Here is a 25,470-nt window from a genome sequence, read left to right as displayed (position 1 = left end):
AAGTAGAACCACCAGAATCTTTATTTTTATTATCAAATTTTATTGTTGGGGTTAATTTCTACCTACCTTCTATTTCAGCTATCTTTGATTCTGAGTCCAGGAAAACAAATATGTGCTACAGTCATTATAAGTAATAGTTCTGTAAAAGTATTGGGGCTTTGAGGCATAGATATAATTAAATCAATGGAAGAACATGTGAGCCCCGGAAAACCCTGACATTAGAACTGTTACTGTAGGAGAATTCTATGGTATGGTGCACCCTGTCAGATGCGGATGAGAGGCAGTGTGGTTTAGAGAGCTGGCCAGTTGTGGCTGTGCGACCTGGGCAAGTCACTCTCTGAGATCTGCGCTGGCAAAGAGAGCTGCCCTGGGGGCAATTCTCTATACCAGGGAAATCATAACTATGGAACAACCACCACCAAAAGATGCAAATGAAGAAATGGAAGGGATTGTTCACAGAATGAAATAAATGCTGATTAATTCACTGCCCAGCTTTCCCAGTGGAAAAAGAATTAGCTAACCTCTAACCTACGATCCTGAAATTTAGGTCACAAAATTCTTGAACCCTCCCAGTACAAGATAACCTCTCAATTACAGGTGATTTAGGGTAACATAAAGTGTGGGGGAGGAATAAGGGACAAGATTAGCTAAGATTGGAAGGGACATGTGGAAGAGATTGGAACTGGAAGCCAGTTCAAGTAACAGAGTTAAGGGGGAATGTAAAGTTATTCTAGGGGAAGAGGAGCACTTCTGCAAAAATGCAGTTCAAAGGAAGATAATGAAATTTAGTCAAATGTCATTTATCCTGCAGAAAGAAGTTAGACTGAATTGGCTCCACCATGGTTCTGGTAGAAAAATGAGTGAAAAAGGCATTCGAAAGGTTATGTCCCTGTAGAGAACCTGAGTCCCTGGTCAGAAATAGGGATTTTAGGAAGGCAAGAGCGGTTTACTAGCAGTGGAAAAGTGAGCTGAGAAAACAGCAAGAAAAAGGTAACTGGTATTTAGATACACTGATTTGGTATTGAATTAGCATTTCTAATTGTAGCTTTGTCCACGAGCTTCTGTTACGTTGGTGAGGGATAGGCAGCTTTGAACAAAAGCTTTCCTACCTCAACTAAGTGGGAACGAAAATCTCTAAAAATTGTAAAGATAAAATCCCACCTCTTTTTGTAGAGGTGGAGTTGTTACACTGAAGTTCCCAAATGGCAGTGGCCAAAGGTCCAAGTCCCTTCACTGCCTTGTAAGAAGATAACACTTTAATATTAAAGAAACTAGCAAAATGAGTAACAGAGAAGTAAAATGGACTTTGTACCACAGACAGTAGATAATTTATGGGCACTATTGCTGGCAGCCCGAATAGCCTCCGTATTGATTTACCATCTTAGCTTTAAATATAATGGAGAAAATACCCAGGAGTCAATGTTTGAGCCTAGAAAATATCTAGCTGCCTGCTAATTTGGGAGGGTAAATAAGTACAGAATATTCTATTTTATCTTATATCTTCCATCCTAACCTAGTTAACCGCCTATAGAAGCATTTGATCTGCTGGCACCAGTTCAGGATGTCTGTCTTTATCTTGCCATTAACAGTATCTGGTTTTTCCAGTAAGAGAGGAAAACATATCAAGAAGAAATCCTAAGTGATAACTACATGCATCTACAGAACTGCCTCCCCACTTGTGACTTATGTGGGATGGCATTGGGGGAACATTCTCAAAGGCGGAATAAAACAAATCATATTGAAGTTTTCCCCACAGAAAGGACAGTGGTAGGGCTTGTCTCCTATGTGTTGTTTCTGGTGATGCACAAATGGGCCTTTCTCCATGAAATGCCTCTGTCACCCATGATATTTACAGACTGCTTCTGGTGGGCACACAGAATAATCTTCAAGACAGTGCCACAGACAGGACAGAAGCTCAGTTTTTCTTTTCCACATCCAATCTCATGAAAATGTCTCTCCTGAGGGGAAGGGCTCTGTGTTCTTGGGAGGGGATGCCCCCGTGGCTCATCTTACCAGGCTTCTCTGACCAACTTGTAATTTTCCTGATGTTTCCTGTGCATCTGCATCCCTGGAACCTTGCTGAGGATTTTCTTCCTCAGTTGTTTCCATTCACAGTTCCACTTGCTGGAATAAAGAGAGAATCCAAGCATAAATCAGCCTTGGTTTTGGAAGAAAAGTAAACTGCAGATCAAAGTTCTTCATGATTTTTTTTTTTCCTTAAAAAATCATGGTCAGACCTTCAAAATGGTGCTGTAGGAAAAGGTAAAATTCTTCCACATCTTAACATCTTCTCTCTTTTGCCCCCTTCCCCCTCCATTGTTTTCTTAAATTCAAAGAAAAGAATGGCAAATGTGATGAGAAATGACAGAAGTCTAGATAGGTGAAAAACTCATGAATCACACTTAACAAATATGCTATATATACCCTAATTCTCTGCTGTATCTAACTACGAATCCCCCCCGGGAAAGGATGGATCCTGTCCATCTAACAGAAAGACATCAAGTCTTGTAGTTGTGCAAAGTGATTGCTGTGATCATCTCAGAAAATTATGACCAAAATTAGTTACAACTAAAAGGAAAAGGAAAGAACCAAGACCTGCTTGCTAAGTTCAGAGTCTGACAGTCCTAGGAATTATGTTCTCCCAGGAAGAGGAAAGCAAGGATGAAGGCAAGACAGACTGAACTTGCAAGACCAGTGGTATGGTACACACATAGATAAATAATATAAGAACAAGAGTTTCAAAGTGATTTTTAAAAAGCCAGATATCTCCCTCTGGAACTTTTAAGGGTCTAGAGATCACTTAACCTAACCTAAACTCTATAATCTGATTTTCACTAGTTCACTGACATAAAATTTTACTGTTCTAGGTAAATGGGTTACAGTTCACACAGTTTAAAGTGAGGGGGAAAAAAGTTGTAGGTAGAAATGGTTCTGTATTTAATTTGGAGATAGCAAGTAGGACAAGTCTGAATAAGTTTAACAAGTATATTATTTCAAGTATCAATATTGTTTCATTCCACTTTAAAGTGGGATTGTCCCTGGCTTCAAAAGATGCTTCTAGGAGAACTATTCAAATTGTTCTAAGATGGGACAAGAACACAATAATATATTGTGTCTCTGTCAGTATAATTCTTCTCTGCTTCTATTTCAGAAGGTATTAAGAATCACCCCTTCTGGGGGCAGTCTCTCATTGTGTCCTACTCCCAGTTTCCTGTAAAATTAAGTCAATGTCTGTTGAAGACCTGTAAAATTGTATTCTCAATCTGAACTCATAGCTGCCCTCATTGAAAAGAAAAATTCCTTACATTTAAAACAACTTTTGAATTTAAAAAGTTCTTTCACATAACTCTTAGTCACAACTTGCTTTTTCCTTGCTTGTTGGTTCAGATATACCTGTGAATCACAGGCAATCCCTGTTATTCATCACCTGTTCCTTGAATATATCACTGTGGTTATTAACAAAATGATTTTTAAAAATATTTTGGAGGACAGCAATTGGATTAGTTATTCAGTAAGCTCTCAAGAAGCAAAGACCCTATTTTTATTTAAATTTTCTATATCCCTGAGGGACTTGCATAGTGCCATGCATACAGGAAAAGCATAATCCATGACTACTGAATGGGATTCCCAAGTGGGGCTGCAGTAGTTCATAGGTAAAAGACCCCTAAGTTGTGGGAAAACTAACTCAAGTCAGTTATTGAAGCATAGATTTCATACTCATTTAAATCAAAGTAAATTTTGGCTTTCTGCCAACATATACACAAGTCTTTGAAAGTTTGTGGTATTTTTAACAAAGACAACAAATTTATCACAGTTTCTTAAGTTCTATTTTAAAGGAAAGGAAAAAACTGGCATTCAGGCTTAAGTTTCCATTATTAAGACTTTTGGTTTTAACTAAGTAACAATCTCTGCTGTTTTTAGCCAATATGCTTTATTTCAATGTGACTTCTGTTTTGGTGGTTTATTTATTATTCATTTTGATTATAAAAGTCCTCCTGGGGGATGAAATTAAAAAAAAAAAAATTCAGCAATTTATTCCCCCCCCCCCCCATAAAGGAGAAAATGTCCTTAGCCTACCATCTACCTACTGAAGATCATAAAGGGAATGGAAATTTGTGAAACAAGAACGTATCAACTAAGAAAGGCACTGTTCATTTATGTATCACCTTAACTTTTGCTTCAGTTGTTCTCAGTCATGCTGTTAGCTTCACCTTCTCTTGGGGGATCACCTCCTCCCGACAAGTCACCCTCTAATTCCCATAGGACGTCGGCATCATCCATGCTGCTGGAGACATGGCACTTTTTGAATCCCTGGACAATGGAATCACTTGAGATGCTGTTCCACGCAACCATGACCCACTCTAGAAACAGACCAAGGGGAGGCTTCTTGGCATTCCCAGTTGGGCTGAGAGCAAGATTGCCAGCAAGGAGCCACTCTGAGTACTGGGAACGCACACTGTCGTTCAGAGGTTTATAGACTACCACATCTAACACTTGTAGTTGAGAAGTCAAGCCTCCTGGGATGATGACCATGTCGGTATCCATAGTTTCCATGGAATTTTTAACAGAATCAGTAGCATGGCCACGATAGCCATTTAGGATCAGCATCCCCCGCTGCCTCGGCACTGCTCCAGTCCTCCGTTTCCACACCACCTCCAACCAGTCTTGCATTAAGTCCTCTGTCATCCAGCCATAGCGATGGCAGCGAATTTCCATCCCACTGGGGAACTTTCCAGGGGGAATATATGTTCCCCTTAAAATGATATATGGAGGCAATTTTCTTCCATCAGCTAAGACACCAAGCATTGCTGTAATTTTCAGTTTTTCCCTGCCTGGGGTCTTCACCAACACAGGCTTTTCCCCTTGGTTGTCTACAGTCACACGAGATGGTACCTCCAAACAGATTGGAGTCTCATCAGCATTCCCCATCTGCCCAACCATGTAATCATGTGTTCTTCGTAGGGCCAGTATGCTACGCTGATAAGTGATGAGTTTCTCCGTCAGATCCTCAGGCAAATGCTGGGGCACAGGTACTTTATGTCTCAAAGAGAGATCGTACCTTCTCATCATCCTACGACACCATCCCAAGCTTGCTTTGAACCCCTTTTCAGGAATATTCATTTCCTGGGCTATTTCTAAGGCTTTGAGCTGCATTGCCTCTCTTGTGATTGGGTCTCCTTTGGCCTGTCTCTGCCTCACATACTCAGCCACCCGCTGGTCCACCAGAGCAAACCTTCCATTCTTGGGGCCTCGGAAAGCACGTCGCATTGCATGGGCATTCTGGAGTTGCATCTTCACTTTCCGCCAGTCACGGACATTTTTCTCCAACACACCAAACTGCTTGGCAGCCTGGCAGTTATTAGTACTTTCTGCATAATCCACAACCATTAACTTGAAGCCTGCATCGTAGCTCCGGCGGATACCCCTACTCAGCTGAAATTTACTTGCTATGTCATCTATCCCCAGATCATACCCTGGGAAACCCATGGCCATGAAGAATGGGTATCCTTCAGGCCACTCAGACATTTCTGGCATATCCTGGGGCAGATGGAAAGCGAAGTTTTCAAGATGCTGCTGTTGGGGAAAATGAGGAGCTATACTTAATGGGGGGGTCCACTCTGGATGCTTGAGATCAGATTCTTCATTCCCTGGGACATAATAGAAGAATTAAAAACTATTAGTCTACATGTAAGTTTCTATTTTATACTTCAGCTTTCTAAAAGTGCCAGAATCATAAATAATGTAAATTTTTGTGCCAAATGAGGCCAGTTGTGACTAATTTCTCTTTTGAGGCAAGAGAAAATAGTCTGGATGTCATCCTCATCTTTGGCATGATTTCTTGATACTCCCTTAAGGATACTTGAAAGACTAGCAACCAAGAACAGTTCTTTGGAAGTCTTAGAAACATAAACCATAGAGCAGAGCTAAACTGAGATATATATATCTCATAATTCTAATGAGACACATGAATGAAATCTTAAGAATTCTATTTACACAAACAATAGAGTTCCCTTTCTAAAATGGACAGGCCTAAAACCTTAAAGAGTACCTTTGGTCTAAACCAAAGGTTAAATAACCAGATAAAAGGTTTATCACATTTTTCCTAGCAACTTCACAGGCCTTTAAGGTGAGACTTGAGTTTCTAAAGAAAACCTGAGTATTCTCAAATTCATACAATTAATGAAGGAATTATGCACCTGAAATGACCATAAAAATCTGTTCAAGCTTTTCCCTTTCTTCCTTCTGTCAAGCAATCCATTTGATTCTGTGTCTTTTTTCACTGCAATGTCAAGACTTCGAGAGTTAAATCAGTTATATATTCTGATGTATAGCCGCTCTACTCTGGGGGGCATTAACCAGTAAGGCTTAACACAAAAGAGCTTAGGATAGTGATACAGGAAATTTTGGCTCCTGTCTTAAAAATTAAATATTTGTAAAGCTTAACAAAGTTCTTGCACACAGTAGGCATTTGAAAAAATGCTTCTTTCCAATTATCACTCCATCCATATAATGAACATGCTGCAGAAAATGACTCAAACTCTAAGTTCAAGTGCCAGTAACAGCTAACATTTGCATAGTGTTTTAAAGTTTGTTAAGCTTTTTAATATATTTTACTTCATTTGATCCTCACAACAGTCCTAGAAAATTGATGCTGTTATTGTCTCCATTGTACATATGAGGAAACTGAGGCAGAGAAGTAACCTGCTTCAGGTCACATAGCTAATAGCTAACTAGAGTTAGATTTGATCCCAAATCTTTGTGACTCCAAATCTAGTGGTTTATCCCTTGCATTGCCCATTTCACAGCACTTGGTTATAGCCAGATCTCAATACAATTCATTCTGAATTCCGCTGAAGTGATTGCATCTTTCAAATACATACTACTAATTTCTACTAGACTTGAAATCCACATACAAATGTCCATTATGCTGGAGTCAATGGAATCAATCAACATAATCACAGCTTTGAATATATGGATAGAATGTGTGATGACTTAAAGAGCTTCAATATTTGCACTTATCAGGACCTGGCTGTATCTAGATTCTGAATATAATGGCTGAATATGATTGGGGTTATTTTAAGCCTATTTTCCTACATATAACTTGCCTATAGTTATAGTTTGGTCTGTAGTTATTCAGGCAGGAGTGATTTTTATTCAAATAACCTTTGCCCTGACAATCAATGCATAAACCTATTGGGGTTTTTTTTGGACATGTGTATACTTATACATATCTGTCTGTTGAGAGTGCTACTCTGAATGTAAAAAAAGGAAAGTGGTATTCTAGAAGTTGAAGACTTGTTTTATCCTTCTTGGTTTGCCCCAAACAAAACAAAATAAAAAACAAACCCTCCCTGATATCTGCTAACATACATTGAGGAATATCATTACCATAACCAATCCTGGTGTTTGAACTCAATGTTTCCAGTTGCATACATTTCTCCAAGGTCAGTTCTAAATTAATTTACTTTCTCACCTGTGAAAGAACCTCCTTGGAGTTTCCATTCCTCAGAGTTCTGAGGGTAAGGAACCCAAGAGCTTTCCTCTGCTTCCAACTGAGAGATCATGTCTGGTTTAGGAAATGGGAATTCTGTTCACAGGAAATAAAACAGGAAAGAATAAGTCATAATTATGGAACACTGTTAAAGTAACATTTATGATTTAATGAAAGTCTACCATTCAAGCAATATAAATCCCTCTTCCCCCTTTCCTTGCTAGCACATCTAGCAAATAGCTTAACCAAATAAGGCGAAGGAAAGTTTAAGGCTTTCTTGAAGGAAATGTTCATTGGGAAATGGAAGAATTAAAGGATTTCTGCCAGCAAGGGCAAGAGTTGATGTTATGAGGAAAAGGCATCAATATTGAAAGTTCAAGGCTTCCTTGAAGGAAATGTTCACTGGGAAATGGAAGAATTAAAGGACTTGTGCCAGCAAGGGCAAGAGTTACTAGGAAAAGGCAAGGTAGCAACTGGATCTAGCAGATAAATATCGATTGAATATAATATTGATAATTTATGTTTATCAAATACTCTGATTTATTAAAAAATAGCAACAACACGACTCTGCATGGATTCTTTAAGGTAAGCAAAATGAACATTATTCAGATTTTACAGATAAGGAAACAGACTCAGAACTTAAATAATTTGCCCAATGTCACATGATTATCAAGTATCAGAACTTAGATCTTTGAACACAAGATCCAAATACATTAAAGTGCCTCTAATTTTTTATTTTTTGGTCTGAATATGTGGTTTTACTGTTATGGTGAAATTCTAGTGAGAAAACTCCCTTTATCAATAATGCAGCTCAGTAACTAAGGTTTGGGAGAGCTGCTTGGGGCTAATGAGTAAAGGGCTTGGAAGTCTAAGAGGTAATCTGTGTCAGAGAAAGGATTTGAAGACTCTTGAGACAAGGGTTCTAGCTACTTCACAGTAGGCTGACATCTTAGCTCTACTAGTAACATAAACTATCAGTTATAAAGTACTTCTTTGTCTCAGTTGATCCTCACAATAACCCTATGTGGGGAGACTGCTTTTAGTGTTATAAAAATAAAAAATTTACTGTGTAATGGACAAGTTAGGAAATCATTCAAAATAAATCAATCCAGATAAATTCATGGATGGTAGAGCTAAATAGGTTAGTAATGGAACTCAAGGATACTTTGGGGTACAAATCTTGAAGCTGACACCACAGATTATTCACTGCTAACAGCTGATATCATTGAGAGATTATGGGCCCAGAAGTACCATGGATCTGATCCAATTTCATACATTAAATTCTCTGCAAAATGTATGTCTCCTAAGAGTTCAAACATCAAAGTCCTGAAGTGAGATATTAAGGCATTTATGTGGCATTCTTCAAAGTGTCAATAATTTAAATAAGAAATTAAATATGAAGAGGGGAGAAACTCCAACTTTTGGCAAGACTGATCTTGACACAGTAGAAATGAGAAACAGATAAAATCCTCCACACTTGAGATTCTAGGATACAAAAGAAAGCAAATTTTTTACCTAGGGAAAGTACGGTTTCATAATTCATTCTCATGACCTCCCGGTAGAGTGCCTTTTGTTGCTCAGTTAAAACTTCCCATTCCTCATCAGAGAAATATATGGCCACCTCATCAAACAGGGCTGGTACCTGTAAGAAATAAAAGTCTCTCAACACCAAAACACAATGAGGTAGGGTCACTGATACAACTGAATCTAAGATATCACTGAATCATGAAATATTGAAACCAGAAGCAGCCTTGGGAAATATCCAAACAACTGCTCATTTTGCAAGATGAGTTACCCAAAATCATAGGGCCAGGATTAAAACCAAATTTTCTCCATCCCAGCCCTGTTATTAACCACACCTTATTATCCAACCTTCCCACTCATTCCTCATTTTCCAACTAGACAATGTAATAGAAACATTTAACATCTGCAGTATGAAGAACATTATGTTAGATACGGAAACAATGTTTCTATCCTGAAGAAGCTTAAGGTCTAGAAGAGGAATATCATCACTTCAGATAAGCTATAATGCAGAACATTAAAGTAAGCATGCATTAAGATTTTTCAAAAGCTATGTGAGGTCCCTAAACTCAGCATTCCATTCCCCACCTTTGCTTATTTGCCCATGTACTTTTTCATAAATATTAATAATTTCTTTCTCCTTCGGATTTTTATTTTCATTACTCAATTCATCTGTTATCTCTTCTATGAAGTCTTCTCTGCTTTTTCAATCCCTCCCTACTTTAAATTAGATTGTACTTTTTTTGTGTGTGTGTGTAGTTCATATATCTTGAGTAGAGATCCTAATAAGGGCTTTTCCTTGCATACAATAGATGCTCAATATATGTGTTTACTTGAAAAAACAAAACAAAAAAAAAAAAACCTAAGTGATATCTAAGTCATTATAGACTGGAAAGTCCAAGCTTTTTGGGAGCAAACTGAACTTTAAAGGATGGAGAGAACCAAAAGAGGTGGGGAGAAGGGTAATAAGGAGGAGGGGGAGGAGGAAGAGCATTTTAGGAAAACAAACTACAAACTTATCTCATGAAAGCGATTGTGAACTTAGATTACTTGCCACCTTGAGAGAAGGGGAATAGGAGGGAGAAAAGTTTGTGACAAAGTCTTAGAAAAAATGTGGAAAATAATCTTTTAAGGAAAAACAAAATATTTACCAAAAAAATTACCCGAACAAAACAATAAAGTGTAGAATTATTGTTTAAGGTTTGGCTGGAGCTGAACTCAAAAGGAGTCTAATATTCAATTTATTCGATTCTAGTGATATTAGGAATTTAAAAAATCTATAGTATATAATGCATCATGTGAAAGTGCTGGGAAAACCACCAGACAAAAATGAAACTCCCTTTCTGTGAGGTACTTATACCATAAGGTATAAGTCTGGAAGGTTAAGACTGTCATCAGTGTTTGAAAAGAATTCCTTCCCTTACCCTTTAGAGGTTCTTAGCCTGTAGTCCATAAACTTGTTTTAAAAATAAATTTATTTTGATAACTCTTCTTTTCTTATTCTATGTATTTTACTTTATTCATTTAAAACATTATTTTGAAATGAGCCCCCCAGAGTTCACCCAATTTCCTTCCAAAAGGATCCTGGCTACAGAAAAGATGCTTTTTTTGCTCATCAGAAGGTTTCATAGGATTTAACTTAATCCAACATCCATCCATTAGGATAGTGCTTTGTTAGTGACTGATGAAAAAACAATGAAAAATAATGTAATTCCTGCTGCTAAGGAGTTTATAGTCTACTGAGAAAAATGTCAGAAACATATACAAGTTGGCATAATACAGAGTGTGATGGAAACGAGATACAAAATGCACTAAGAAAATATGGGAAGGAAAAGAACTCTCAGCTAGAAAAACTTCATGGAATAGGGAGCATGGGAGAAAAATGGATTTAATAGTGGTTACAATGAGGAGAGAGGGCAGGCAATGGCATCTGGAGGCAGGAAACAAGAGGATAAAACTGAAGAATAGGCAGAAATCTTATTTGGTTGAAATATGATTGTGGAGGACCTGAAATTCCAAGCTAGGGTGTTTTAATTTTATTCTATAAGTAACAGGAAACTATTGAGGGTTTGGGGGGCAAGGGAGTGATACGATCAAGTCATTTATTTTGTATCAGTTCTGAGCTTGAAACAAAGTCAAAAGTGAAATAACCCCTACTCTCAAGGAGCTTCCATTCTATTGCATACTATATATAGATATAAACAATATGGTTTTTATCAAACCTATGCATGAAACCAATTTGTGAAGGACAGATTACAGAGAGGAGGGAGTGGATAGGAGAGACTAGACACTTGGTGATTCTTGGTAGCTTAGCAGAGAGGAGCTAAAAGAGAGATTGTTTAAGTGAGAGAACCAACCAGAAGACTTGGTTGTGATTAGCTATCACAGATGCCAAGGAGGAAAGAGCTGAAGAACAAGACCAAGATTTCAAACCTAGCTGACTCAAAGAGGATGGTTCAAGTCCACAAGAATTTAAGTGTCTACTATATTCCAGGCACTGTGCTAACTGCTGGGGATACCCAGAAAGACAAAAACAAAAGTGAAAACCTGCTTTCTGTCTCTGCTTTTGCTTTCAAAGAGCTCACAATCTAAAGGGGAAAACACAAGAAAAACAATTATGCACAATGAACAGAACAGATTTGGGGTGAACCTCATAGGAAAGCCCAGAAATTAAGGACTGGGAAGGAGGTCTTGTTCAAGGTAGTATTTTGGCTGCCATGCCAGGATGTTGGTAGGAGGAAGGAGAAGAGTTCTGGGCCTGGGAGACAGCCAGTGAAAATACCCAGAGCTGGAAGACAGGACTATCCTCTGAGGAAGACCAAGGAGGCCAGTGTGACTGATCTCTGAGTCTATGCAGTGAATTAAGAAATAATAAGAAGGAAAAGTAGAAGGAGGCTGGGTTCGAAGAGTGATGGAAAGGTGAGTGGAGATTCAAGTACAGGGGAAAGATGATGAGCTCATTTTTGAATTAGTTGCATTTGACATGTTAGGGAAGCAGCCAGGTAGTGATGTGAAAAAGATGGCCCGAGGAACTTATATGATGACTAAGTTTGAACAGGTAATAAACGCAGATGAATGAGGCATCTACACAGAGGTGATAACTGAACTCACAGAAGCATATATCACCAAGAAAGAGAATATGGAATATCTTCCTTTAAATCCCAACTAAAAGCCCTCCATAATTTTCGTCCTTTTCTTCAGGAAGATTATTTCCTCTTTATTCTGTATGTAGATTGCTTTTTACAGATGTTTACATTATGATTCCTCCTGTGCTGATAGTGGTGTAGGGAGGGGGCATTAGATTCCTTGAGGGAAGGAATTCTCTTTTAACTAATTATACCCAGCCCATGGCATATAACAGACACTTAATAAATGCTGATCGATTCAAAAGGCCCTTGGGTGGGAAATGCATAGGAGGAGAAACAAGACAAAAAAGGCAGAAGGTCTAAAAAGTAGGAGAGGTTCTAGAACTGCCACTGGCACAGAACCTCCTTCAATAAAAGAGAGAGAGTAGGTGGTCACTGGGATGAAATGATGTCAAGAAAGGGGAAGAACGTGGCTATGCAGGAGTTAGTACTCAACAGTTTCAATGGAAATTGGAGAATGAGGAAGTTGAAGTGTTAACCGTAAAAATAAAAAACCCAACACACTTTTTCTAGGGTTTTTGGATCATAGAACAGGAATCCCAGAGGAATTAAATTCAATCCTCTATTTTTAAAGATGGAGAAAATGATATCCAGTGAGATTAAGCAACTTACTGAAGTTGACTGGTGACTTGGGGAAAACATTTCAATAGAGGTGATAGAAGAATTTTATTATAAGGGGTCAAAGGTAAAGTGGGGAGTGAGGAAATAAAGACTTTACCTCCCTGGAGCAGAGGAACACAATAGGTAACATTGGGGCCAGGGCAAAGCTGGGTAGACAAAGTGGGCAGCTGTGTAGAGGGCACAGCAATGGGGCACTTTTAATGCTATTCATAAATGCCAGAAAAATCCCCTCTCCATGACTCCTAGGTATTTATTTTGTGATAAGCCAAGTCATGTGTTACAAGGAAGGCTCAAATTGCACTCAGGGGTCGATTTTTAAACCCTGCTAGGGGCCCACGATGCCTGGACCTGCCTCTTTCCCAGAGAGCCAGTCCCTCAGTAAGTCCCATCCCCTTTCCCATCCCCCCTCCGGAAATGGAAAGCCATAAAATGCAGCAGAAGATAGGCTCCATTAGAACACTTCCAGCAAGATTGCCCAATTCAACAATGGCCTACACAAAAACTGGGAAGGAAGAGAGCCACTCTCCCTGAGGGCAGATTTGGTTTGCAAATAGGCCAGGCTGGCTCAGTTTCAGGAGGGGAAAGCCCAGTATTTTCAGGTAAAGAGTTTCTGTTTTTTTCCAAGAGCATTAGGGCTTGTTTTTAACACACAAATAATGCCAATCCAGAAAAGTATAAGCAGGAATCCTGAAACCACCCTTCCCCCAAGCTTTAAATAGGATTTTTCTACTTCAAGAGGAAAAAATCCAAAAGGAAGGAGAAAGAAGTTTCTGCATAAGAAAGGTATGTATTTAACACCCCAGTCAAATTTGTGGATTTGTATAACAAGCAAATTAGTTTCCTTCCATTTGCATGGGAGAAAGCCCCACAGAAATTCTCCTTACACAGACCAAGGTGGAGGCTTTCCAGCTTCCCCAGAGACTTTCTAACTTCTCTCTACCTTCTCAAGACACTAGAATGGAAAGTCATTTTTAAAACAGCAGCCCAAAGCAGCCAACATTCAGGCTCCCAACTCCACCCCATTCTTGGTTATGAATCACCTCATAACTAAAATATGTACTTTCTTCTACTGATCCCCCCACCCCCCGGGCTCCTACTGGATTATAGAATGTCGAAACAGTTGAAGAACTTAAAGATGACTTCTCCCCTTCCCTTTTCTAATAACACAATCATCTTGGTAACAACCTTCACACCTCTAGCTTGAACTATTTACAGAAAGCTTCTCAACCGAATTCCCTACACCCAACGAAACTAACATCACCCCCTCTCCCCAGTCTTATCTCCAAACTGAATGTTCTAAAAACTATCCCTCTCCAGCTCAAGAAGTTTCAATGACTCCCTAATACCTAGAATAAAGTACAAAATTCCATCCCTTAGGCATTTATAGCACAGATCTGCCTCCAGACTTCTCAGACTGATCCCTTTCACTTGTTCTACATCACCCCAGCCAAATTGACTTAGTCTGCTCCCTGCTTCCTCTACGTGACATTCCATCTGCAGACTCTGGGGTTTTGGACATGTTGTCTCTCCATGCCTGAAATTCTCTCCCTCCTCACTTCAACCTCTCGGAATGCCCAGTATCCTTCAATGTTAGCTCAAATATCACCTCTTTCAGGAGCTTGATGCACCCTTATCCATCACTACATACATAGATAAGATAGATAGTGTGTGTATCTGTGTCTTAGTTATTGGCGAACATTCCCCCCAATCCTCACTCCACAGCAATATGTAAATTCCTAGAGGGCTTGAGGCTAATTAAATGTTACATTTGTATTCCCAACAATTAGCACAGTACTCTGTACATAGAAGGCACCTGTTAACTGCTTCATTTTACAGCTGACAAAACAGAAGCCCATACATAACAAGAAAATGATTTACTAAGTAGTGAATTCAAGTTTTGAATTCAAATAGGTATTCACACTTCAATACCCATACTCTTTCTAGTATATTACTCATCTGTGCTTCCAAAACTTGAAGGCACCAACCACCCTTCAAGACCCTCAATCTTACAAGCAAGGAATTACCCTGGACTGCTCAATAACTCCAATTGTGCCATTCTCCCCACCCCACATCCAATTGTTACTTAGTCCCTTTCGACTTCACCTTTGTACCATCTCTTGTCAATGTCACATCCTCAGCATCTCTTATCAAGTTCACCTTTGCAACATGTGAATATTCCCCCTTCTCTCCTGACACTGTCATCTCATTGCTGCAGCTTTTCATCAGCTCACACCTGGATCTACTGCAATTAGCCTGCTGGTGGATCTATCTGCCCCAAGTCTCTCCCTAGTCCAATCCATTAAATCACCAAAGTGATTTCCCACAAGTCTGATCACAAACCTCAAAAAATTCCAATCACCCTAGATCAAAAATAAAATTCAGGCCCCTTTCCCAATTTCCCAGTCTTCTTATGCCCCCCACATGGACTGTGATCCAGTGACATTGCTCTTAAGTTGTGTCTTACACAAGACACTTCATATCCTGATTCCAGGTATTTTCATTGACTATTTTTCTCTCAACCCCCTTGCCCCTCCCCCAAGGTAGGAATGCTTTTCCAAAGTCCTCTCTGCCTCCTGGATTCAAGTCTCATAAAAAATCCTACCTTAAATCTATTGTCTCCTCTCTATTGATTATCTCCAATTTGTTCTGTATATATTGTATTTATACATAGTCCTTTGAAAGTAGTCTATTAGATTCTGAGCTCCATTGTGAGCAGGGCCAGGCATACACTATGTCTTTAATACATACATTCTAATCATACCATGTGGAAAATCTCATCATATACCTGGGATGATTAAAGTGGTAAAATGTCATATGGCCATTATGAATGACAAATATGAGTCCAGGCAGAAATATGGAAAGGTCTATAGGAATTACTGCATGATGAATAAAAAAAAACAAAAAAAAAAAAAACCAAAAACAACCTACTTCAAATGTGTGTATATATATGTATGTGTGTGTGTGCGTATGTATATATATATATATATAACACACACACATACACACACAAGATCAGAGAGATGTAAAATGTTATACTGGTATCGTCAAGTCCTTCTTTGATACTTCATCATGGTGTGGAGGTGACCTTGGGTTTATTTAAGTGGAATGCAAGCTCTGGCATGATAATAAACTTCAAAGAATTCAAGTCAGGACCTGAACAGTATTGTGTCTGTTGTTAAGACAAACAGCCCAGCTAAGCACTGACGTTCATTACCAGGTGGCTGACCACTTGAGGATATTATTTTTTTCCTACCACAACAGCTCATCTTGTTCAATCCAATCCCATCTAGTAAGCAGGTGTTTGATAAATAAAACATTTACCACTCCCCAAATGATAAATATTTAAAGGAGATGAACAAGTAGTCTTCTAGGGAAGAAATTTAAGCTACTCATAGCCACATTTTAAAAAAATGTCCTAAAATACAAATAATTAGAGAAATGTAGGTTAGACAATTATGATGTTCTATCTCATACCCATCAAAAAGACTTAATGTTAGAAGGGATGTGGGAAAATAGGCATGTTCCTGGGCTATGGAGAGAGCTGTGAATTGACCAATCTATTCTGGAAAACAATTTGGAAATATGCCCCAAAAGTTACTAAAATGAAAATGGGGACAAGATGGGGATTATCTCTTTAACCCAGAGATATCACTAGTAGGTATATGCCCAAAGAGATCCCAAAAAAAGACCAATATATACAAAAATATTTATAGTACTCTCTTTGTGGTGGAAAGTAAAAGGAAACTGAGGGCACAGCATGGGGGGAGGGGGTTTATACATTGATTGTGACTTAATTATGAAATGACTGAACAATCCACAGTATGTTCATTTAATAGAATATTATCATGCTGGAATAATAATGACAATAACAACAGTTAACATTTCTACAATACCTGCTATGTGCTAGGCAGTATGCAAAGTACTTTACAAATATTATCTCAACTAAACCTCACAACAATCTTGGGACACGGGTGCTCTTATTATTGGTACTTTACAGATAAGAAAATTCAAGATCATAGAAGTTGTGACTTGCCTGAGGTTACATGTCTAGAGGGGACTGATGCTAAATTTGAACTCAGGTCTTTCTGACCAAAAGCCCATCTATGCTACCTAACTTCCCATTAATGTAAGAACAAAGAGCATAGGTCTGGAGAAACCTAGGAAGATATATATGAACTGATGCAGAACTGAGTCAAACCAGGAGAATAATTTATAATAACATATATACCAATAGTCACCTTTGAAAAACTCAAGAATTATGATCAATGCAATGAACTACTGTGATTCCAGAGGACAGCCAATACCACCTCCCAGCAGAGGAATGAGACCCACATTTTTAAGAAAATGACCAATTTGATAATGTTTTGTTTGGCTAAGTATATGTGTTATAAGTTATTCATACCTTTTTTTGGGGTGGGGAGAGGGAGAAAGGGAAGTGGGAAAGAAAACAGATACTTGTTAACTGAAAAAAAAAAAAAATAAAAGTAAAGCATTTATTAGGAACTATGATTGAACCAAGGAAGAGAGCATTGCTCTCACTGTCATTGAGAGCAATGACTTGTAATGACTCAGCCAGGAAAATCTGACCAGTACTACCCCACCTCCAAAAAGAACTGTTTGCTTCCTTGACCTCTCTATAATTTGCTTCTTTGATTCTCCTAGCCCTTTGAATCAATACTTAGTAACTGTCTTTTTTTTTTTTTAAACTCCTTTTATCTTCTGTAATTTAGTTCTACTAGAATTTATGCCCGTGATGAAACTAAACCTATGTGGCTTGGAGGCTAAGACCAACCTATGTACTCTTAGTAACTGGAGCAGCAATAAGAATAAATGGAAATTGGGGGGGGGGGGGAGGAAAGACCCCTGGACAGCTAGGTGGTGCAATGGATATAGGGCACCACCCCGGAAGTCAGGAGGACGATGGGAGTTCAAATCTGGTCTCAGACACTTAACACTTCCTAGCTGTGTGATCCTAGGCAAGTCACTTAACCCCAATTGCCTTAGCAAAAAAACAAAACAAAAACAAAACCCCACTCTCTGGATAGTCATTGAGATTTGTTAACAAGACTGCCTCCTTTATACAGTGCCATTTGGTGCATTTTTCTTTTCCTTCATGAGTCACCCTATTGCTTCTTCCCTCACATAGATAATTCTAATTGTTTGCTGCCTGGCCCATCCTGTGGTACTGAGCCCAGAGCCTGAAGTAAATGGATTGCTGAAGGCATCCTTAAAAGGTCCTGTTGGTACCTTGAGCAGCTACACTACACCTATAGAAATGGAGATTTAAACCACTACATAGTGTAGGGTTGGGAGATCCAGAGCTACAAGGAACATCAGGAGCCATCTAATCCAAACTCTGTCCCCCTAATCAATCAATCTTTTTATATAAAAAGAGGCAATACACAATGCCTGCCCTCAAGTTGCTTACAACATAAAGGAGATTCAGGAAATGAGATCTAGAGAAGTTAACTGATTTGTTCAAGGTCATATAAATAGTATGACTTATTAGTAGTACATAGATAATAGTATAATAGAGCACATTAATTTGTACAAGAAGCAAATGTTTAATAATTGCTGGACTGAAACTGAATGTTCTGAAAATGTGAAGATTGGAGGCTGGTAGCTTGTCATCTGTTCCCTTTCTTTTTAAGAATCTTAAAACAACTCACATGATATACAAAAGGCAGATAGTTCAGCAGCTCAAAAACCAATTCTAAAGCAATATTCCCCTTAAGCTGCATAAGTCCACAGGCTACATATGACTTCCAATAGTTTTTACCTGGTAAATGAAGGTTAAAAAAGGGCCAATGCCATACCACATTTGAAATTATAGAAATTTCTTAAGCTCTTAGGTTTTCCTCTCTTTTTAGTTCATTTCTGATATATAGCACCAATCAATTAATAGCTGGTGTTGATCTTTTTCCCTGTTTTCCTTCCCAAAAGCTTATCTAAAAATTTATAAATTACTTGTCTTTCTTATAAATGAATTCTCTTAGAATTTTAAGCTTCTTCTCTAACAAAACTATATTTTAATGTCTTTTATTTCATTTTTTAATTTTCAAAATAATCTTTTGTTTTTATATCTTTTACAACCTCTCTCCTTAATTCATCTCTCACAGAGGGGCATTTTTTATAACAAAGAATAAAAAAAGAAAATAGTTCAGCTAAATTTGACCAACAAATGGTACATCTTTTATGCACTTTTATACACCCACAGTGCTTCTTTACCAAGATGGGTAAGGCAAGTCCCTTCTCATCTCTTCTTTGGGGCCATCTTGGTGGACTGCAGCTGACCTGTTTGGCTGGTTCCCTTCCATTGAGCCCCCTTCTTTTTTTTCTGGGTCTAGTCCCTCTAACCTGTCCAAGACTCCAGTTGCTAGGAACTGAAAGCACATTTCTCACTGTTAATGTGCACCTCTTCTCTCTTCCCTGTTCATATAACCACAGACTTTAGTTAGAAGGGAACTCAGCAGCCATTTCAACCAATTTATACCTGATAAAAATAAACCTACTACACAACATATCTGAAAAAAAATTGGTCATTCATCCTTGGTTTTTAAAGACTTCTAATGTGAATCAATTTAGAGTAAATTCTAATAACTAATTTGCCTGACAGCACCTTCCACCATTCTGTCCTTTGAGGTCAAACAAATCAAGTCTTCTACATGATAACCTTTTAAATATGTGAAGATAGTGACTCCTTCCCTCCCTGCCTTAAGCCTTCTTTTGTCCAGATTAAAATTCCCCAGAACCTTCAGCTGTTGTCTTATGGCATAACTCATTTGAGATACCATCTTGGATGTCCTCCTTTAGACATTCTCAACCTTACTGATGTTCTTTCTTCAACGGAACAACCCAAAATTAACACAATATTGCAGAAGTGTACATGATTCATATAGAAGGATCACCAACTCCTTACACCTTAGCCTTTTGGGTGCTCATACTAACTTCAAACTTAACTCATCCTAACCTTTTAGTTCCCTAAAATGTCCATCTATTTTTTCAGATGACCTATTGCTTGCAGACATAATTTCTATCTTTTACAGATCATCCTCAAAACCTTTAGAGTAATTTAGAGTAAAGTAAGTACTCTTAGAAGTAGTTTTAATGGATTTTTACTATTTAAATGTGTCACACTTTCCAAAGAATCTATTTGCATTATGACAGGGACTTTTACTGCTTTTACCCAACTAATGAATGATAATTTAAGCTTTAATGGCTTAAAACCACACTAAGACTTTTAGGACACCCTGTTATTTCTGCAGTTGATTTTTTGGGAACTCACGTGCAGAACTTAAATTTATGTCTATTAAACAACTTCTTTTTAGATTTGGCCCAATATTTACTGTACACTGTCAGGCTCTTTTTTTTGGTATTTTGACTCCGTTATCTATCTCTCTGGACCACATTACCTAGCCCCCTAAAATGACTAGGCATGGTTAAGTATGATCAATTCAGGTTATCCCAAATGATTGAATTTAATTAATTTTTTTTTAATTTTTAAAATTAGAAAAAATAAAAACTTTTTTTTAAAATGTATTGATTTAAATAATTTTTTTTAAAAAAAATTGTTGAATAGTACAGGACCAAGCAGAAATTATTTGTTTTCAAATCCTTCCTTCCAGAGAGCAGGGAAAAGATAGATCTTGGGCTTAGGAAAGGGATGGAGAGATTAGGGCAGTAAGATCAAGGCAGGCAAAGGACACTTTAGAATAATGTTAATGAGTGCACAGAGCAAGAGAAAGAATAAAGACTTGGAACTTTTGCAGAGAAGAATATTGGATCTTTGTTTTTAAATCTAAATTTCAGAGGGTCAGAAAGAACATGGGTGAGTAAGCATGTACATCTATCCTGAGTAGGAGAGCACAGTAGTGGTGATGGTGGACAGGGTTAAACTGAACGGTACAAGGAACTTAAGGAAAACAAAGACATTGTTTCCAATTCTAGTTACCAAGGAATACAAAAAATCTGTAAAAACTTTTAACTATGTAAACAATATTATCAATTCTAGTCACTTAAATGAACTGTTGCTCATTTATGCTTGATTTTCAAGGCACAAAGCAACAAAGACATTAAATCATTCACTACATGCAACATGAACTTTGCCCTAAGTTTTATTTGACTTAAACACTCTGGCTCAGTCTTTATAGTCTCTTGCTCACATGGGAGAGTTATCTACTCATGATTTTTAAAATGTAGTGAGAACTGAACAGTACCTCATGGTACATAGTAGAGCAGGGTTTGGTATCTCACAGAGCTGCCCCACCATATCCCTCTCTGAATCTGATTCAATTTTAAGTGTAGCTTCAGTCAATGAAAAACAGTTGTTCCAAAAGGCAGCAATAACAGGAATTAGAATGGCTGCTTCTCTAACCCCCTTACTCATCCAAAATATTGGGCTTTGGAGAAAAGACACCACATATTAGGGCCTTAATGTCTACAAAAGTGAAATTTAATTAACCTAAAAATATGAGGGTAGAAATAATAGGAACATTGCTCTGGGTGTGATGTAGATTTCAAAATTCTTCTAGCTTCCCTTCTTTCCCCTCTCAGGTTTGTCCCCTCCCCACTCCTGCTCTGCCCAGTCATATTCATGTTGCTCTCTGGCAATCATAGACTGAGAGGAGGAAAGGAACTTTAGAAGTTATCTAGTCCACACTTGAGGTAACTGAGGCTGGCCAGTTTTTCTGCTCCACCATTCAAGTCTCTCCACATCATCCAAACACTCTAAACCTATCTTAGGTTATCTTCCCCTGTCCTTTGCCCCAACCCCACAGGTCTGGTTTTCTGATAGAACTAGCAAATGAATCCATACCAAGATGTTAATGGGGTTTTTCGGATCTTTCAAATCATCTATTTGCATTGGACCTTTGATACTTTTGCCCAACTGATTCCAATCATTCAGTTAGCAATTACTGTTTTAGGAAGATGTGGGGGAATACCAGTTGGTACCCTTTAAATCATCTCATATCTCTTACTCATCAGGCCTGTGCAATCTATTTATAGTATTTGCACACTTAGTCCCCTTTTGGCTCACTTAGGGGGCCTTGAGGAATAAATGAACTTTTGGGGGAGTGCATCTCAATTTAAAACAATCTGATGATCTAACTATTTATTTAAATAGTTTATAATCTATTGTTCACTGCCAGCCAAGGCCTAAGGTACACTGATATTTTTTACCGAATGACCAGCTCTTCTAGATATAAATTCCTTACATCTTATCTCAGAGGGCTTAAGACATGGGAAGAATTTAGCAAATATTTCTTCAATGAATGAATGAATGGCTACCTCATGTCAAGTCATAAGACTTGATCACAAAAATTTCCATTCAATAAATGTGCTGGTGATGTGATAACTATAAAACAGGAAAAGAAAGGTCAAGGGAACTGTGAGAACCACTTTTGTTACAGAAAAATGTTGTTTCTCTATTCAACATAAAGAAAAAAAACCACCAGAATCAGAAGACTCTCCAAAATTATGTTGATATGACATGTAGAATACACACTGCAGTATACACAGATATCCCCATCACAAGGAGGGTAAACATTTTGTTGGAGGGGAGATTCCCTCACAACTACAAAGCTGTTAAAAACAAACAAACCAACTGTAATACTATTGCTTTTCAGAAAAACTGGGAAGCAAATGAGAAAAGCCTAATAATTTTTTGGGAGGGACGTGAGGGAGAATATATCTACACTAGACTATTGCTTCCTCATTAAACATAGTTAACAGTCAAAAGAAGCCTGATATGTACAAATCAAATCTAATCCCCTCAGCAAATGGTTCTCATGATCTTATTACTCACCCAACCACCTTCTGCACAGATCCTCACTCTTTGCATATCCATGGGTCCATCTTCTACTTCCTTGGTCTGAATTTCTTCTTCTTCTTCCTCTTCTTTCAGGGGAAAAGGAAGGGGGAAGGTGGTGGACTCCATGTCTAGGAAGAACATTCATTTCAGAAAGATCCAGGGCTGTGCTCAATTTCATCGTGAACTGTCCACCAAAGGGAGTTCCATTCTGTGTCCTGGGACAGGAGGGGTGATTGAATAGTACACCAACTCCTCTGTACCAGATACCATAGCTTCAAGTAAAAAGGGACGGAATCAAAGGACTCAAGAGTAGAAAAGGCCCTTAAGAGAGACCATCTTAGTGCAAATCCTATGATTTTACTGATGAGGAAATTAGAGGTTCGGAAAAATTCAATGGCTTGTCATTGGTTACACAAATATTAATTTTCACATGATCTGACTCCAAATCACCCGCTTTTAAGAGAAATCAACTCTGGAAAAGAAGGGGCTTAGAATCCCAGGAAGCTGGGACAGGTAGATGTCAAAGTGGATAGAGCATTGCCATATACTTAACATTTGCTAGCTGTGTGACCTTGAGCAAGTCTCTTAACCCCAACTGCCTTGCAAAACACAGCTGATATTCTGAACACTAGTGATACACTCAATTCCAGGGGAAGATGGAGAGGGGGAATGTAGCTCAGTCATAGACCAGGAGTTTGCTATCAATCCATGTTACAGATGGGGACACTTGAGACTCAGAAAGTCGAAATACCTTGCTCAAGGTCAAACAATTAGTAAGCAGCAGAACAAGGGATTCCAACCCAGGTCCCCTGCCATCAAATCTTGCCCTCCTTCTACTACACCACAGGGTATACCAGTTATTTTAGTTTACTCAAAGGCGGCTGGGGGAGCTGGGAAACCTGCTCTTAAGTCGGACTTTACAACTGTGCGGGGAAAACAGAAGGACATATAGGGTGGTATCCTGAAAGTCTTAGTGCAATTTAGGGGGTATCTTCTAAGTCCTTCCATTTTCCCTGGGCAAAAAGTTGGAGACACCCTGTAACTAAACCTTAGGGGTGCATACCCTTTTAAAAGCTTTAGCCCAAGTTTAAGTGGTTGCAATTAACTCAAACTGGAGAGGGCCGGGGCCCAAATCCTACCTCAGACATTCTGGGCAAACCCCTTGACCTCCTTCAGTTTCAGTATCCCCATCTATATAAAACCTCCCGGGGTGGTGGCAGGGACCAAATGAGATTAACATTGGGTACTGAATTCTGCGCATCTTAAAACACTATAAGGGTTATTGCTATTATTGTTGCACAGGGAAAGGAGGTCTCTAGGCAGAGGTAGGAAGAAAACAACTTATTTTGGGGGCTGTTTAAAAGACACGGAAGGAAACAACCCAAGGAAGCAAGGCCAAAGGATGGATGGACAGACGGATGGACAGTGAGAGCTACATGGATGAGTGATGGTGGGAGCGGCCGGGACGGCACAGGGAGCCTGTCCCGGCTCCCGGGGCCCACCCGACCGGTCTTACCGCGCCTCGGCCACGGCGGCTGCCCGCTCGGAGCTCTCCAGCCATCTTGTTCCCTTCCTCCCCATTCCTCCGGCCGAGGCCCTGGGCCGGGCTCCCCCATGGTCCCGCTTCCCCGCCGGCCTCCTCCCTGCGCTCATGCCCCGACCTCCGCCTTCGATGCACCTGCGACCCAGGGGCGGCGGCTGCGGCTGCGGCTGCGGCTGCGGGCGGGCAGGGCCGCAACAAAGGCGGTGGCTTCGGCTGCGGCCCAGAGCAGCTGCAACATCCGCGGCCCCCCCTCTCCCCTCTCCCCTCTCCCCTCCCCCTCAGCCTAGCCCAGCCCAGCCCCCGCCCCTTCCCGCCCGCCCCTCCAAGTAGCCGGGGTGGGGTGGGGGATGGGAGGGGGGCCGGGGCCAGCCCCGGGTAGGGGGAGAAGGAGGAGGAGCCCTCGGTGCACGCCCCTCCCTGCCCGGAGCTGTCCGCGCCGCCCGGGAGCCGCGCACAGCCCGCTCACACTCACCGCAAGACGCAGGACGCAGGGCGCGGGGCGCGGGACGCAGGGCGCGGGGCGCGGGACGCAGGGCGCGGGGCACCAGGCGCAGGACGAGACAGCACGCACTGGGCGGGGGCGGACGCTGGGAGGGTGGGCGTGAGCGGGAGTGGGTGTCTGGAGAGGTGGGGGCGAAGTCGGCAGGGTCACGGCACCATCCTCCTCTCCCTCCGTCGGTCCTACGGATCCTCTCCCTCTTATCCGTCCTCACGTCCCCTCCGGGAGAGAGGGAGGGAGGGACACGTGGTGGAAAGGAGGGAGGGTCCGGCCGGGAGCTGAGGGTACTGGGAGGCGGAGGGGAGGAGCGCTGCTGATGTCAGCCGCCTGGCTGCGGCGCCTATGGACAACCCGGGGCTCCTTCTCGCCCAAGACCCTCCTCCTGTCCCCCGGCTTCCGCCCGGCTCCATCCTGCCCCCCCACCCCCCACCTGCGCCAGGAGCACTTGATCCCAGGGCTGGGAACTCGGGAGGTTTAAACCCCGCCCTCAGTTCGCTCGACATCCCTCCTCTTCCTCCAGCTCCCCTCAAATTCTGCGTAAGCTTGGAGGGAGACGTGAAAGGCGGACTGTACGGCTGCCCGAGGAGCCGTGGTCCTAAAAGCCGTGCTTCTCCCATCCACCGACGAGGAAGTACGTTTCGTTAGCAAGCTGGCGCACACCTAGCTTTCAGAAGTTAGTCTGGAAGCTGCAGCAGTCGCAGGCCCAGAGGCTCAGGGCAGACCTTGATACACTGTAGAGAAAAACTTTCCTGCGTTACCGTCCCGACCCTTGTTATTAATGGCAAGCTTTCAGGACACGGTCTACCGGCTAACCGGAGCCCGGAAAGGTCTTTGCCA

General features: G+C 40.3%; 1 protein-coding gene across 4 annotated transcripts; it reads right to left on the bottom strand.

Annotated features, from left to right (window-relative positions):
- Window positions 1–19: 19 nt before the first annotated feature.
- POGK (pogo transposable element derived with KRAB domain) lies at window positions 20–24,927 on the bottom strand. 4 transcript variants are annotated; one of them, XM_074266491.1, is made up of 6 exons: window positions 24,607–24,927; window positions 22,586–22,719; window positions 9,008–9,134; window positions 7,475–7,588; window positions 4,167–5,648; window positions 20–2,124 (listed from the first exon to the last, which is right to left on the bottom strand). In XM_074266491.1, exons 2-5 carry the CDS (start codon window positions 22,715–22,717, stop codon window positions 4,180–4,182), a joined length of 1,842 nt encoding a protein of 613 aa, XP_074122592.1. In that variant the 5' UTR covers window positions 22,718–22,719; window positions 24,607–24,927; the 3' UTR covers window positions 20–2,124; window positions 4,167–4,179. The 4 variants fall into 4 exon arrangements, with proteins under 4 accessions (XP_074122592.1, XP_074122590.1, XP_074122591.1 ...); XM_074266489.1 differs by having other exon boundaries at window positions 22,586–22,806; window positions 24,607–24,856; XM_074266490.1 differs by having other exon boundaries at window positions 22,586–22,806; window positions 24,629–24,856.
- Window positions 24,928–25,470: the final 543 nt, after the last annotated feature.

This window comes from Sminthopsis crassicaudata, chromosome 4 (genome assembly GCF_048593235.1).
Source record: "Sminthopsis crassicaudata isolate SCR6 chromosome 4, ASM4859323v1, whole genome shotgun sequence".
In the NCBI taxonomy this organism is placed as follows: Eukaryota; Metazoa; Chordata; class Mammalia; order Dasyuromorphia; family Dasyuridae; genus Sminthopsis; species Sminthopsis crassicaudata.
The sequence above is the reverse complement of the archived record's forward strand: the minus strand, read 5'-3'. Positions and strand labels throughout refer to the sequence as shown.

Bases quoted from the DNA above. Each gene is read 5' to 3' on its own strand.
- POGK (XM_074266488.1), bottom strand. From the start codon at position 24,207: ATGGGGGAGCCCGGCCCAGGGCCTCGGCCGGAGGAATGGGGAGGAAGG. The intron at 22,720-24,107 runs GTAAGACCGGTC...TGTTCTTCCTAG, and splicing joins GCCGCCGTGGCCGAGGCGCG to ACATGGAGTCCACCACCTTC. The intron at 5,649-7,474 runs GTGAGAAAGTAA...ATTATGTCCCAG, and splicing joins CCAAGGAGGTTCTTTCACAG to GGAATGAAGAATCTGATCTC.